This window comes from Mastomys coucha, unplaced genomic scaffold, assembly GCF_008632895.1.
Source record: "Mastomys coucha isolate ucsf_1 unplaced genomic scaffold, UCSF_Mcou_1 pScaffold12, whole genome shotgun sequence".
In the NCBI taxonomy this organism is placed as follows: Eukaryota; Metazoa; Chordata; class Mammalia; order Rodentia; family Muridae; genus Mastomys; species Mastomys coucha.
The window spans coordinates 75,479,875-75,496,918 of NW_022196894.1; the positions used below are offsets into that span (position 1 = coordinate 75,479,875).

Below are 17,044 nucleotides of genomic sequence, written 5' to 3' on the forward strand. Positions count from 1 at the left end.
TTATTAGTGCAGAAGTCTGGAATACAGGAAGAACAACCCACATTCCACAAGGAACTCAAGAAGAAGGTGGTCTGTTTTTTGAAGGGTGTGTTCTATGAGACCAGTGTCAGGATTCAGGGTTTGTTCTTTAGTATTTGAGAAGAAGGCCTGGCACAGTTAAACTAACTAACCCGCACGGGTTGCGGAAATACAGATTTCTTGGAAACAAGTCAGCTTCCTTGATGTGATGTGTAGATGCTTAGACTACAAGAAGGAAGGAGACTTCTGGATGCTGTCGAATCTTCTGAAGACACAGCCATGCTTTCCCCAATGAGCTTTCTAGGATTCCAGGATTCCTAAAGGACTTTTCACTGCACAGATGAACTATCTGGAAGCAGTGAGCCAAATATGATAAGTTGTATCTTTGCTAAGTCCTTAGATCGATGACTGTCCCCAATGTCTTCGGACTTACCAGTAGAGTTTTGAACTTGAAATCCAGGAAAGGTCCCATGTTTTTAGACTAGACATAAACTTCTCACCTCATTTTGAACCAGAGTAGTGTTGCAGTAAGAATCGAGAAGACTTTAACGTGGTCATTGCAAACAGGATCAGTTCGAACCATCTGGAATGAGTTAAGTCTGAGATAGGAGAATGAATACAGCCCATTGGTTTGGTTTTGGCTCTTTGATGCAGTCTGGTCTTGGTGTGCAAACCACGCTGGAGTTGACCTTCCCCACCCCCAGTTACAACCTCTGGAGCTCTGGGTTTGTAGGGACAGGCTGCCGCTCAGGGTTCCTTGTGTCTGAAAAACTATTTTATTTGAATCTATTTTCTTAATAGCTTTGGGATAAGAAGGACCTTCATCATTCAGAGTTGCAGGAATCAAAGCCTGCATCCAGTAAATTGTGGCCATGATGTCACACAGTGCCGTGGGACAGAAATAAATGGAAATGCTGCCTACATAGGCCATTAGACACTTTCTTCCAGACGTACCTGAGAAGGAAAGGTGAAGTTAATTGAGTCACTGTTATTTAACCTGGTTTATATCAGACACATTTCCATATGTGATCACATTAAACGTATTGATTGAGATTAAATATTTTCCATGTAGCCTTTGAAACTTGGTTAGTGTTTCTATATATAAGTAGCTCATTTCAGCTACTATTTCAGGCACTAGCCACTTGTCTAGTGGCTGGCCGCCACTTGTCTAGTGGCTGGCCGATGCTGTATTAGCCACCAGAGATCTAGAGTTCAAAGCAGTACTTTGCTGTGGTCAGCCCTAAGACAAACACGGACTATGAAGATGGCGGACGCAGTGTGTTCTCAACACTATTGTTCTTGGGAGGCTTTACCTTTCAAATAATTATCCCTGTCACTCTGTATTTTCTGTTGGCAGTAAGCTAAATAATGTCTCCTGTTTTCTTATCTAGTTTCCTATAATCCTTAGAGCAATTGTCACATGTGTATAATACTGTGTCAGCACCCCTTATTTGATAATAATGAACATTGCATGTTTTACAGAGAAGATAGAAAAATGTATGCATAAAAATTATTGTCTTAAACTTGCTCATGGGGGAAATAAATGCAGTCATGGAGGGGTGCCAAATAACTGGATACAATGGCCCTGGTAATGGAGGAGGAGGAGTTCTGGGACACTAGGAAGGCATCCCCACTATAATTAACTCAGCCAGCTTAGGTGTGTGAATCCCAGGTGTAAGTGACCTCCTCTGTAGGATTGAGCATTTTTTATATAAGGTGGAGAGCTGTTTACTGATTTTGGTATGAGTGTGTCTGTTTGTTACATTTCTTATTTTATTCGAATGTTTTCTTATTGCTTTTGCCAAGTAGCTTCATTCCAGGCTTGTGTTAATGAAAAGGGAAAAGAAGGGAGCTGAGGTTTTTATGAGCAACGAGGCAAAAGACATTTCCTAAGATGCAGTGTTACATAGCATTTTATGAAGGTGATGAAAATATTCACCGTGGCAACGAGTCTACTTTTACACATAATGCAAAACAGCCTATTTGCATTTCTTTAGTCAGAGACATTTGAAATTAGCAGCCTTGTATTAAAGACCATCCGGATGATAGTGCGCTGCTTGGTGGATAGGAAAGGAAGAGAGGGCCTGGTCCGAGCGAAATGTGAATTCTGTCTTACAAGAGAGGGTCTTTGTGAGGGCTGTGGGGGAGGGAGGATCTACTACAGTGCTGCTTATATCTGCACACTACTTGCCTGCCTTCCCACTTCTGAATTCTGTATTCAATATTCATTATAAGCCATGTCAGTTCCCATGGAAGTTTGAGGGGAAGTAGTGCATATTTTTGAGCCAGGTGTCACAGTGGGCTTTCCGGAGATAGAAAAGAGAAGGCACAGTCTGGGGAGGGGTCAGGTGTAGGTTTGCAGTAATCTTTTATTCAGAGTGGCTTTTATTCTAAGTGAGGGTATGCCTGCTTTGTTATGGAGGAAATACAGGCTAGCAGGTACAAGTTTCTTTAATTGAATTTCTTATGCTCTAATGTAAACCTAATCATAATTATACTATGTCGTTCCATCTTTAAGGGGCCTTATCCTGTGTTTCCAAGGTCTTTATTTCTCTGAGGTTTTCGTGCCTAAGTGTGAATGTTGTACTGCGTGTATTTGTGCTTTATTCAATTTTCCTTTCTTTCCTATTGACCTATAAGCGTGTTTGACATTTCTCATTTCAAACACCTCTTGCTTGGACAGGATCTCTGTCTACTGTTTCTGTCCTGTTCTTGAAAGTCACGCTCCCTAATATAGCAGTCACTTCTGTTTCTGCTTGGATCCCCTCCCCCATCCCTCTAGTGAGATATGTCCCATTCTGTAGCCAAATAGTGTCACTAAGCTGGAGTTGGCCTAGGTCACTTAGTGATCATAACACCCAGTAGATTACAGGCCAGTGTCATTTCTTTTCACAATAAGTTTTGAGTTCTTTTTGTTTGGAAAACATTATTAGTAAATGTTGGGTCTACGTCCTATCAGGAGGGATTGGTTTGGTATATTTACTTATTATATATTGTGTGGCTAGTCTTGTGGCAACTTGACATACAAGCTGGAGTTATCTGAAAGGAAGGACCCTCAGTTGAGAGCATGCCTCCATAAGATTTGGCTGTAAGGCGATTTTTCTTAATTAGTGATTGCTAGGGAAAGGAAGAGGTGGTTCCATCCCTGGGCTGGTGGTCCTGGATTCTTTAAGAAAGCAGGCTGAGGAAGCCGCGAGGAAGAAGCCAGTAAGCAGCACCCCTCCATGGCTTCTGCATCATCTCCTGCCTCCAGGATCCTGCCCTATTTGAGTTCCTGTCCTGATTTCCTTCAGTGATGAACAGTGCTGTGGAGGTATAAGCCAAATAAACCCTTTCCCCCCCAACTTGCTTTTTTTGGTCGTGGTGTTTCTTCACAGCAATAGAAACCCTAGGACATAGGCATGCACTGAGTTATGCCATGGTAGAGATCTAACCCAGGGCTTCCTGCATGCTACACCAGGTCTCTACTAACTAAGCTACAATGCCTGCCTGAGACGGGCTGTTAAGGTGGCAGTGCATTCCCTACTGTCTACTGTTTACTGACGAGAGAATACTGGTGTATGCTTGAGTTTGTCCTTTAAAAACATTTTAAACAATGTGTGTGTGTGTGTGTGTGTGTGTGTGTGTGTGTGCCTAAGAGTTTGGAAGCATAGGATACCTCGAGGTGAAGTTGTAGGTAGTTGTAAGCTGTCTGAAAGATGTTCTGGGAATAGAACTGTGGGCCTCTGGAAGAACACGGTGTTGCTAACCACTGAGCAAACTCTGCAGACCCTGGACTACTCAGGCTTATATGCATTATTTCATTTGATCCTCTAGTGATGTAGGCATCATTACAATTTATTTGCTCATTTTTCAGTACAAGGTCTTACTGCACAGCCCCGGTTGGCCTTGAACTCTCAAACATATATAGCCTAGGCTAGTCTCAGACACACGACGATCCTTCTGTATCAGCCTCCAGAGTGCTTGGATTTAGTAATGCACCACAGTACCTACACGGCATTATGATTATTAGTTTTCGTCTTACGTGTGAAAACATCATCGTGAGGTTCGCCTCTATGGTTGAACTCAGATCTGACTTTACAGCCCCAGCTATTCACTGGGTAAGTTGTTTCCGTAATTCAGGCTGTGAGTGTTTTCGACGGCACTTCCTGAGGTAGCTTTGGAGCTGCTGGGCTGTGGACGTGCTGATGGGAGGACTGGGGAGAGAATGATGGAGGGCAAAGACATCTTTTTGGTTGATCGATGAACTACAGATTTGAAGACATTTAATTCTGGAATAGAAAATTTAATTTACCTTTAATTTACTTTTGAGCCCAGAGAGAGGCAGCTTGTCTAAAATGACCCAGAGCTATGTCTGTGTGTAGATGTGCACCAAATCTGACGACAGATTCCTAGTCTGATACTTAATTCTCTGCTAAAAAGGACAATCCGCCCAGACCCTTGAATCTTGTGCTCTGCCTGAGACACTACTTAGAAATTTGGTGTAGGGGTTGGAGAGATGCTCAGTAGTTAGTGCTGTTGGAGAAATCCCAAGTTCAGATTTTAGCACCCTTGTGTGGGCTGGCTCATGACTACCTGGAACTCCAGTTCCAAGGGATTCAATGCCCTCTTCTGGCCTTTGTGGGCACTGCATTTATGTGCAAAGCTTCCTGTAGAAGAGGATTTGTGCACGGCTTAACCCATGGTCTCCCTACAAGTCAGGTGGCTTTCTGATGGCGGCCTCACTGCATTCTCCAGGGATTTGGGAGGTGGAACATTTCATTGTCTACCTGTAGGATGCTCGCAGCTGAGGAGCCTGCTCCGTTCCCACCTCCATACAGGTTGACCGTGGCTGAGACGTAGTCAACCAGACTGATCTGATTTTGTTCCATTAGAAGTTAAGCTACCTCTTGGTGTCTCTGCTTTGCAAAAATAGGGATACTGTGAATACCTCTGCCATGGAGTTGTTAGTGAGAGTTCAGAGTTAATCTCTATAGAGCATTTTAAAAAGCACAAGGCGGTTAATGAGTACTCTTGCTGTTTATTAAGATGGTTTCAAGCTGGGTGTTGTACATAGCTATAATCTTAGCACCCAGGAGACTAAGGTATGTGGGTCTCAAGGTTGAAGTCCCTTTGAGCTACACAATGAGACCCTGTCTCAAAATGTCAACTTCCTCTGCAAAAGACTGGTTTCTGTCCCACCTTATTTTCCTGGTACCTGGTATGGGATTCTTGTTGGTGTAGGGCATCGATACTAGATATTTATAAAATACAAAAGTGTCCTTGGGCTGGTTCTTATTGTTGGTAATTTATCTGACTATCCTTATCTTAGCAGATGAAAGTGGTGATTGAACCACTAAACCATAGCAACCCCACCTCTGTCTGTAATTTCTGCTTCCCTCTGAGTGATTTCTTCTTCCCACAGCACCACATAATGAAGTAATTGAAGTAATTATATTAACATATGTAACTACTCCCGTGGCTCGCTACCTACCTTCTCCCTTCTTCTTCCTCAAGAGAGGTCTCTGTTTAGTTCAGTAGGGCCTGAAGTTACTGCTATGGCCCAGGCTCACCCCAAACTCCCCATCTGTTGTCTCAGCCTTGAGATTACATGTTGCTGGGATTACATGTGTGTGCCATTACGATCAGCCCAGCCCAGTGCCTCCTACCCCCCGCCCCCTTCTATGATAGAAACAGGGAGAGTCAGGTGACTTTTTCTAAGCATTACTAATCGTAGAGGAATTTTCTGGCAAGAAGGTTGGCACAGGTTAGTGAAAGAGGATGGGATCTATGGAAATAGCTTCGATAACCACTTTCTCTTGTCACAGGAGTGACTCATCTGTGATATAGCAAGTCTGTAGTATTTGTGATTAAACTACAAACTTGTGCTTGTTCTTACCAATCCTTTTCATGTATGGGTTGCTGCTTTGTCTAATTTACTTCTTGAAATTTGGCTAGAAACTCCGCCCCCCAACACCACTTTCAAGTTACTGTAAAATCAAATATAGGGTTTTTTAAAAAAACATTATTTATTTATTTTTACTTTTATGAGTACACACATGAGAAGAGTGCATCAGATCCCATTACGGATGGTTGTGAGCCGCCATGTGGTTTCTGGGAATTGAACTCAGGACCTCTAGAAGAGCAGTCAGTGCTCTTAACCTCTGTGCCATCTCTCCAGGCCCCAATGTAGTTTTTATGGTATGTTATAAATGGGAAGTTTCAGGTGATGGCTGGCCTTTCACATAAACATGTTGTGTAGCAATTTCTAAAAGCAGACCCTGACTTCCCGGAAGTGAAAAGAAAATGCCAGAATTATCAGTGTGAAGTTCCACAGTCTTTTGGAGAAGGGACTGCTGCTCCTTTGAGGAATGCTATCTCCCTGGTGCCACCGCCGAGACAGATTGCCTGACATTGCACAAACCCGGTTGAGGTCCAAGCAGGTTTCTGATTTTAAGAGAGTTGAGACCTCGGCAATGGTAGACAGAGAAAGGAGATCATGAAGATGCAGTTGGAGTTGTCCTATACTCCAGGGTATGCCGTGTCAAGGTGGCCTCAGCTCTAGGCAGTCCTGGGAAAGAGGATTTTATCAAAATTTTCTGGCCTGGGAGACATTCTGTTAGTAATATATGTAAGTTCTCCTAAAGACAAGGACGTCTGTACACTAAAAAGGTGGCCTTGGGGGGGAAAAAAGATCAAGCAGAATTCTTGATTGTTACAAAACCTGATTTAAAAGTAGTATTTTCAGCTGTAGTGTCAGAAGATGCACACAGTTATTAAAACCACATGCATCTCACACGGCACCTCCGTGGAGAGGTGGTGGGATACTTACGTAACAGGTGCCAAGCCCCGGGGTCCATCCCCCGTGCAGCCTAAGTGGGGTGTCATGGCGCATGCCTATTGTCCCAGCTTCTCTACCGGTGCTTCTGCTGTCCTCTGTTATGTCTCTCTACCCCGTAGACATTGTTACTCAGGTGACAGTGTTGTATAACATCAACTATATTTCAGAAGCAAACAGTTGTCTAGTGTTGTTTGTAGTGTCTATTCCGCAGGATTTGTAAGTGAATTTACAGCCTCAGAATGATGCCTGACTCATAAGAAATGAATAAAGTTTAACTAAATAAGTTAGTGAAGCTTAATGAAATAAAATTAATAGTTTCTGTATCTTGCTGGGCATAGATTATTTCCTGCTTAGACGATCCCTCCTATAAGTACTGACATGCATTGATGAGGTGTGTGAATTCTCAGCATGTTTAGCTCATCCTGGGAAGGAAGATTCGCTGTAATAAACACCTCACCCATTCCATGGTCCTTTCTGAGCCTGTATTTGTTCCTCCAGGCTGCTGTAACAGGATACCAGAGAGGATGACTTAAAAAAGAAACTTGTATTCTCTCAAATCTACGAGCTATGAAAGCCAGGGCCAGGGTGGCCACCATTGTGATTTCCGGTGAGAGGCCCCTCTCTGCCTTGTAGGTAGATAGCGTCTTATCTATGTCCGCACCATATGGACAGCCCTGATGGCTCTTCTCCAGCGCTCAGCCAGATCTTACCTTACCGGCAGTGTCTCCAAGTCCCCGTGGACTCTGGGAACACTCAGCCATAGCCTAGTTCTCCAGGAGTTTTCAGTACTTAGTGTGCTGTATATATTGTCTGCCTTAGGCTAGGTTTCTTTTGAATGCTATGATTTGACTAAATCATTAGGTAAATGAAATGAAACCAAAAGGGTGATATTTAGCTGTACTTTTATTAATGGAAGTGAGATTCAATCTTACCACCTCAAAGGGTTTTTTTTTTGTTTGGTTGTTTTTTTGATAGGCAAGTGATTGCTCCACCAATGAGTTACAGTTCCAGCCCTTGTTTATTGAGACAGGATCTCCTTCCTTATGTAGTTCAGGCTTGCCTTAAACTTGCTGTGAAGCCCAGGCTAGCCTCAACCTTTCGAGCGTCCAAGTGCTGGGATTATGGATGTGAACCTTCTTGTTTGGCAGATTTGCTTTTTAAACACTTAATCAATTTTACATGTGGAATACATCATCACATTGCTTTAATTTGTACTCCTGTAGTTCTAGACTATATTTTTAGATTGAGTGTGAGGTACAAGGAGTTCCCACACACCTTAGGTTATTTTACACAGCCAGGACTCTTTCTGTCTCACTGTTCCCTGCCCAAGGGGTCCACCTTCTAAGACTTGATGAACCTGTGACATCTTTCTCTCTCTCTCTCTTTCTTTCTTTCTTTCTTTCTTTCTTTCTTTCTTTCTTTCTTTCTTTCTTTTTTAAAGATTTATTTATTTATTTATTTCATGTATATGAGTACACACTGTAACTGAACAGATAGTTGTGAGTCTTCGTCTGGTTGTCGGGAATTGACTTTTAGGACCTCTGCTCACTCTGGTAGACCCTGCTCGCTCAGGCCCAAAGATGTACTTCTTATTATAAATAAGTACATTGTAGCTGTTTTCAGGTGCGCCATGAGAGGGCATCAGATCTCATGTGGGGGGTGGGGTTATGAGCCACCATGTGGTTGCTGGGATTTGAACTCAGGGCCTTCAGAAGAGCAGTTGGTGCTCTTACCCACTGAGTCATCTCACTAGCCCCCTGTGACATATTTCTATTACCCAGAGTCTATGGTTCTGTTTATCGTACAGATAATGGACAAATGCACAATAATGTGTTGGCCATTGTAGCATTGGGTAGGATAGGGCCAAGAAACCTGCTCCACGCCTCCTTCCCTCCATCCCTCCCTCCTCTAATCTTCTCACTGGGCTAAATTGTCCCCTTTGTAGAGAGTCAGGTGGTTGCAATCAAACAGATCATCACCCTTCTCTTGACTTCTTTTTTCAGTCTACTTGTTATTTTGATTTGGTTTGTGACATAAAATCTCACAATGTAGCTTTGGTGGCCTGGCACTAGTTATATATAGACCAGGATAGCCTCAAACTCACAGAGTTTGCCTCCCAAATAACCTGGGATTGGAGGTGGGCACCCCATCCCTGGCCCTGTCTTCATGGTAAGCTAACACATCTTTAACTTGGTAGGTGTCATTCCAGGAGTAAGGCTGTATTTTGAATCGAGAGCCACACGCTTCCCTCAGAGGTCTAGTGAAAGTCCCTTAGGTCATTTGGTTAAAGTGGTGTATTATATAAACTCCACTACAAACTCGCCATTCCCCTCTGTCATTCATGGCACCACATAAGATACTCGGATTCTCATTTTCATCCTCTTGTTTGAAGCTCTTCTGTCGTTTTTGCAAAGCGATGATTTCCAATTTCAAGTGCTTATAGTACTTTCTTTCCCATTCTAGCCATCTCCTCCCTCCCGTTTTCTTAAAAAAAAAAAGCCAACAACAACAAACTTTTCTCTAAGCATCCTTACTCAAAATAATTTAAAGCCTCTTACCTTTACTTTTCTGAAAAAAAAAAAAAAGAAAAGAAAGAAAAATACTAATATTAAATTTCCTCAACACTTTCTAACTTTGCGTGATTGAAAGGAAAAGCTCATTGCGGACCATCCATATTGAAAAGTTAGCTTATTCTGGGACAGTGCGTTGCCGTCTATCTATCCAGAGGACTGCCTACCCTTGGAGCAGTAGCTCCTCCCATTTCTCTATGTGCCTTTCTGTGTAGAATCGGATCCCCTAAGGACTTAGGAGGAGGTGACATCAAGGGCTGAAGAATACTCTTTGATGAAGTCTCATCACTTTGATGTTCAGTTCGCCTGGGCAGCAGAGAATCTCCAAAGACCCAATTGACTTAGAAATTGGAGATAAGAAAAGCAAGCAGAAGGCAGGGAGATGTTATTCCAGTTAGTGTCCATGTGGGATGGGCTTCGCGGTTTGTTTATATTCTCCAGTTCTGAGCAGTCATAACTGGCCTCTGGAAGGCCTTTGTGGCTTGAATTTTTGTGCCATGTATTTTATTAAACCCTGACAATCAATTTGAATAAAATTATATTTGATTTATTAGTTTTCAAGCACGGTTGAATCTGCCAGTAGTTTTTGAGTTACTCTATCAGTGCAGTTTACTACAGTATGGGCAGTTTACAGAGTCTCTGCGTGAGATGGAGTCTATCTGTCTTTTGTTTTACACAATTCTGACTGGCGCATACTCCAGCACTAAAAAAAAAATAAAGGATGCCTCTGGAGAGAGCTCTTATAGTGTTGCTAGGAAACTCATGAATTCTTTTTGGGAGGGTCTTGAGATTTCAGCTCATTTTTAGTACAACCCAGTGAGGAACAAACACATTTCAAAAAAAGAAATGCTGAAAGTCATTTCCGAAGCCGCTTTAACTATCTCACGAAGAATGGCCTCTCCTGGTATCTGAGGGTGCCCACATGTAAGGGCTCATCTAAAATCCAGGAGTATTTGCATATAGCCTAGCACGCTCGCTGTCCACCAGCAAAGGGAAAGACAGCACAGACCACTTGAAACGTGAGACTTTCTTCAGGCAGATTTTGCATTTCCCTGACAGTTCTAAAATTGAACAGAGTATAATTCAATCTCAAATTCTTTTCAGCAATTAACAAGGAGCTATTTTAAGAGACTGAGGTACTTCCAGGTTCCCTCCCCTTTAAAGAAACTAATCATGTAATGGTAAGTCAGGATTTCTGCCTTAACGGGTCCGGAACCTCCAAGGCAGCACTGGAGGGAAAGCAGCCTAGTGAAGAAATGCAATGGAATGCGGCTGCCCGAGTCAGCCGTGCCATAGATTTCTAAAGGAAAACAACCACTGACGCCAGCATGAGCTAAAGGCACGATGGTCATACATGCGAACAGGTGAGGTACTTCCTAGACAGAAGGACAGAAACTGTCCTAGACTTGTGTTCTGAAAAGGAGGTAGGCACAGGGCTGAATTTATGAGGAATTATACATAGGACCCCAAAGTTCCAATATCTCTTCAGCAAGGACTCTAGAGATGCCAGTGTCAACAAACCATATGTTAACAAAATTAATATGTGGACATGAGACTGGTCAAAGGCCAGCAGACTTTTCGGATGGTGCTAAGCAGGTGTTTGGTTTCAGCCAGGAGGTTTAGATGGCGGACCATCAACCTTTGCTGTGTGGAAAAACCACCCCCAACTTTAGAGATAACCTAGAAATCTGTGGGTGTTGGGATAGGCTAAGCTGAGAAAGGAAGTTCCTGGCTCCCCCAGGGTGCTGCAGAAGCTGGTGTAGAAGGGGGCTGTTGGTGGTCTGCTGTGCTTGGATCTTGGGCAGTCCCAACTGCTGGTCAGACACCCCAGTTATTCCCCACTTTGGCGCATGGTGGTTCCTAAGAAGTCGAGAATGGATTTAAGCAGGGTAGCTGGAGGCCTCACCCTGGATCATGCCCAGTGCATTCTTGTTACATTTCACTGGTCCGACTTAAGAATGCAGAGGATTTGTATGCCTTTTTTTTTTTTTTTTAAATTCTGTTTGAGGAAAGTCCTTAAATACTAATATAAGCTTAGGATGGTGGCTTCTCTTTAGTTCCTGTTCTTTAACTTCACCAACACTATATTATTTCTGATAGGTAGTATATTAAGATTAATTCTCACCTAATAGGAAGGATAATACCACACATTATAGGAGAAACATCATCAAATAGTCACTGTGGAGAGTGAGGACTGGGGTTGATTGACTCCTGATTTTGTTCAGTGTGTGAAGGATGGGGACAAGATGAAGGGAGAGGGAAGGTGGACAGTGTGGGAGTGGGGAGAGGCAGTCCTGGGTACTGGGAGTGGGGAGAGGCGGTCCTGGGTACTGGGAGTGGGGAGAGGCGGTCCTGGGTACTGGTCATAATCTCAGTGGCCAGACTTTGTTGTATAATTGTCCACCATCGAACATCTGAGCCAGGAAGGGTAGGGGGTTCAAGCAGTAAAGCTGCTGCTCGCAGCACAAAATGGTGACACTTCAAGCCTTGCACCATGAGAAGTTTGATTAATACACGGGAACTCTACTGGGGTTGCCGGTGGCAGCTCATGCCTGTAAAATACCAGCTACTTCGGAACCTGAGGTCAGAGGATTGGCTAGAGTTCAGAGTTCCAGACCTGGCTGGCTTCCTGAGTGAGACCCCAACTCAGAATAACAAAAGAAAACTAAGGGAGGTCACAGAAAAATTAGCAGACAGGACAACCTGGAGCTGGGGAAACTTTGATAATGTTGTAAATAGTTATAAATTTATAACTATAATAGATAAATTATAAATGAACTTGTGTGGTAAATCAAGCTAATGACTAGACTTTTCATACCTTGGATCTTTTCTTTTTTTTCTGGGACAGGGTTTCTTTGTGTAGCCCTGGCTGTCCTGGAACTAACTCTGTAGACCAGGCTGGCCTAGAACTCTGAGATCCGCCTGCCTCTGCCTCTCAAGTGCTGGGATTAAAGGCGTGTGCCCACCGCCCGGCAACTTTATTTTTTAAATGATGCCCACAGAACAAACCCACAGAGCCCTTTAAATGCTAGGCAAGTGCTCTAACAGGGTGTTGGCTCCCTCCTGCCTGGAGTTGGGGGTGGGTGCTCAAACTCTCAGTCCTCTTATCTGGTTCATTAGTGCGGGGTTCAGGAATGTGCTACTAGAGTTGATGGCAAACCTTTTCCCCCTCCTGTTTCTGAGACAGTCTTGCTATGCATCCTAAGCTAGCTAACGTGTAACTCTCCTGCTTTTGCCTCCCTGGTGTTGTCATTAAAGATGTGTGTGCCACATGCTCAGTGACAAAACCAAAACACTGAAACAAAAACCCAACAAAACAACAAGAACAAGGCAGCTCCCCACTTCCCTGAGATAAGAGTCGGGCTGTGCATGAGCCAGGCGACTGAACTGTATTTTCAGCGTCAGCAACACTAGGTTTATGGTCAGGCTTGGTCGCGCACCTTCATAATTCCAGCCCTTGGTCAGCTGACATAGGCTTCAGCCCATAAACCATACAAACTTTTTTTTTTTTTGCATCTGGGAAGTTCACAGTGCTTTTTAAAGGGAATTGTTTGGAATTTGTAGCATCAGTGGGCTCATTACAAAAGCACCACAGACCTTGAACTCCTCTGCATTGAACCCAAACCCTATATCGCTGTGCTTCCAGGAATAGCCCCAGGCCCATGTGCCAGGGCCGTCGCAGAGGCTTAATCCCACGTATGTGGTTCTTTTTGCAGACTTTACCAGTGGTTTGAGTATCACTACGCCCGAACAGAAGATCGAAAAAGCTAAAGGGGAAACTGCGTATCTACCGTGCAAGTTTACTCTTGATCCTGAAGACCAGGGACCACTGGACATTGAATGGCTGATATCCCCATCTGATAACCAGAAAGTGGATCAAGTGGTGAGTTTGATCAGTGCGGCTCTCGGGTGTGCCTTCACATAGACTGGGTGCAGGGGCCCAGGAGAAAGCAGTCCATAAGCTGCTCGGGTATGGAGTAAGTGAGGAACACCGTCACACTGTGTGTTGACACACTCAGAAGATACTGCTTATAGAATACATGAAGGGGCAGTGAGCAGAAGGCTGCTTCGAGGCCCTAGGGAAGCCTTGAAAGTCTGGGCTTGCACGTGAGGGGCCAGAGCAGGGAACTGTGGGTATCTGGAGCAGGCACATAGCAGTGTACATACCATTTAGGGACTTTGAGCGAAACAAGTTTGTTAAACAAGATACTAGGTATAGTACACTGTAGGAAAGGTGTACAGTACAGTATTATTGTTGGGGCCTAGTTTCCATATTTTTTCAAGTTAAATATTATGTACGATGAATTACTTAAGAAGGAAATGAGATCTTTGTGTTTGTTTTACCTTGACTTTTTATTTCTTTGTGTGCCTGTGCACATGCGTGTGACACAGTGACGAGCCAGTGGAGGTTCGAGGGCAGCTTTGGAAGTTGAGTCTTTCCTTGCATCATGTGGATCCCAGGAGCTGAAGGCGGGTACTCATTCTTGATGATAGGTTCCTTTCCCCAGAGCCTTTTCCAATAAAGGGTGGGAGCGGGAGACAGCTGCACAAAACGCTGGAACATATTTACTTACGAGTTTAGTACTCATTTTAAATACAACATTATACATTAACTCCATTTGATATATTTCATTTGACTAATATTAGCCCAGAGGTAAGGAAGTGAGTTCAGGCTTTCACGGGGTATAGTGATAGAAGGATGTAGATGCAGTATTTAGCTGTGAGCTGAGCATGGTGGTGTTCGCCTGCCATTCCCTCATCAGGAGAGTAAGGCAGAAGAATGCCGAGGTTGAAGACAGCCTGCACCACATAATGTGACCCTTTCAAAAAAAAGTTACACGTTTACTTTATTGTCCAAGTAAGAGAGAAGGGGTTATTTTTAAACTGAAAGTGAAAGTCTTCCTTTTAAATGACTGAATTAGTGCATCCCAGAAATAAGTAGTTTTTGATAAATCACAGACACCTGTGAAGGAGGTAAAGAAGCCATGAGTGTCCCTAGCTGTCAGTGACCAGGGCCTTGGATTTCCTCTGTTCTGATTGGTCTGATTGTATGATCAGACCTGTTTCCTAAGGAAACAAAAAAGAAAAAGAAAACAACCCCCTTTCCCAAAAAAAACCAAACACACACACACACACATACACAAACATACACACATATACATACCCACCCACATACACACCCACTTACACACACATACACACATACACACACATACACACACATACACACACATACACACACGTACATACACATACACACATATACATATACACACACATACACACACATATATACATACACACATACACATATACATACATACACACATGCACACACATACACACACATACACACACACTCACACATACATACACACACCCTCACACACACACATACACACATACACACACATACATACATACACACACACCCGCACATACACACACACATATACACACACATACATACACACACACACACCCACACATACACACACACACAAACAAAAACTCACTGAACAGGTGAACAGAGTTGCCCCCTTTACTTCATCAGCCCAGTGGGCACCTGGGCCTCTCCATTCTCACTCTTACTTCCCTTCCCCCGCCTCTCTCTGTGAACATGTCTGCACTCTGAGCACACGTTTCTAATGATGTCTGGCACTCCTTTCCTTGTCTGGCTTGGGAGTCTGAACCTGCAATTTACATAGAGGAGCAGGAGTCCTCAGTCCTTCTGAGTTACAGGAGACCAGCAAGCATAATGTCCCCCAGGCCCATAGCCTGTCTGCTCATGGAAGGAGGGTCCCAAGTCTTGCAAGCTAAGGATGAAGCACAAGAATTGTGACCCAAGTATGACACTGGGCACTTGGTCTGGAGTGTCTATTTCTGGGTTAAAAGCCTGGCCTCAGATTTAAAACACAGTAAAATCCAATGAAAAGGAAGTTGGCAGGTAAGGAGCGCTCTCTACAAAAGAGCATGCCTCCCTAGACTTCTGGCTATACTATGTGTCCGCTGAACGGTCTGACTATGGTTAACCTAATAAATGGTAGCTAAGAACTTTGAAGTTGGAAGGCTAGGCTGGGGACATGTCTACTTCTATCCCAGTGTGACCCTTTACCATGTACCACATCCTGGCCTCTGTTGGCGGTCTTTATCCAGTCATGCCTGTTTCAGCATGAAGGATATCTGCTGAGAATCTTATCAGATGACTTTTACAATCATTTGGGCATCATTAGAATGGACACACAAACACCAGGGCTATGAAGCAGTCTTCTGGCCCCACCATTGTATATATACACTCCTGGCTTGACAGAAGCTTCTCTATGCAGCACATGACTGGACGAAGGGAAACTTTAATCAGACTCTGTGAAATGAGAGTGCTTATGCAAAGTGAGGAACCGGGCTCAGAGATGTGAGGGAACAAGCCCAACGGCACACAGCTAGTAGGTGGGATTTGAACCCAGGCTTCTGCAATTCTCATACCTCTGCTTTTGTCATCCTTTAGACTGGCCTTCCTCGTCTCCCATGTTCCATAAACATACTTCCTTACATGTCAGAAAATAGACATAGGTCATAACCACCCCTTAGCAGGATTTAACAAAATATTGCGTACACTAGTACCTAGTCAGCTTGGAAATAATATAGAAACATCAGTCACATACTGTGCCAAGTGAAAATACGTCTGGCTGATACGTCGCTAAGTCTGTATAACTGCTACAAGAGCCAGCACTGTTTTAGGGTAAATGTTACACAGGGACAGCTCCAGACAGCTCCACCATCCTTGCCACATTTTGCAAGGAGAGCTCAGTGAAGACAAGTAAAATCGACAGGTAAGTGCCACTTGTACCATTTCTTAAACAGTCCTTAGGAAAACACCAGGGTAGTTTACAAGGTCACTCACTGTGGCCACACACCTGTCTGGTGAGACGTGTATGACTAACTGAGCTGAAGTACAGTTGTTTGAACATGAGTGAGAAGTTTAATAGACCGGAAGTCAGCATCTGGCTTGCTGAAGTGTGAGAATGTTGATTGATGTTGATGAGTGGGCGTGGCAAGGGAGCCAGGGAATGGCCAGTGCATTCTGACCAAGTGCCCGCGCCTTCAGCTGTGTGTTCTCTACAAACTGATGTTGAATGGGACCCTGTGACGGGCAGTTACCATACATATAAAGGAGGGTGTGTGGACTCAGGTGGGGTGGGCAAGCTACAGGAGTCAAATGCAGAAAAATCCAGAGGTTCCTTCAGAAAAGAGATCCTCGGGAGACATTTTCTAGTTATACTGCACATAATTGGCATCCGAGACAAGACATTTGTGTAGATTATAGTTGTGTTGGGTTTCTTGTCTGTGTGTTTGTGTTTTCCTGTTTGTTCGATTGATTGTTCGTTTTGTTGGTTTGAGATAGAGTCTTTGTCTAGTATTGAGATATCTTTCTTGGATAGGGCATATCCTGTGATCCTGTCCTCTCTGGTTTCCCCATTTGAGATGGAGCAGAGAGCTCCAACTCAGCCCCGTCCCTTCCGCTTCTCATCCTGTGTGTGCTTGGATAGCTGCTGTCTTCCTAACACAGGGTTTTCCTGCTTTTGCATTTTACGTTAACACTGGGGAGGAAAAGATATTCTTTCTTTCTTTTTTTTTTTTT

At 43.7% G+C, this 17,044-nt stretch overlaps 1 protein-coding gene across 2 annotated transcripts in view; it reads left to right on the forward strand.

Annotated features, from left to right (window-relative positions):
• Positions 1-17,044, forward strand: part of Cxadr (CXADR Ig-like cell adhesion molecule) — a 53,033-nt gene that overhangs the window by 10,680 nt on the left and 25,309 nt on the right. For both annotated transcript variants that reach the window (XM_031364283.1, XM_031364282.1), the window contains exon 2: positions 13,125-13,291. In XM_031364283.1, coding sequence (XP_031220143.1) covers positions 13,125-13,291 — 167 coding nt within the window. The remainder of the gene's footprint in view (positions 1-13,124; positions 13,292-17,044) is intronic.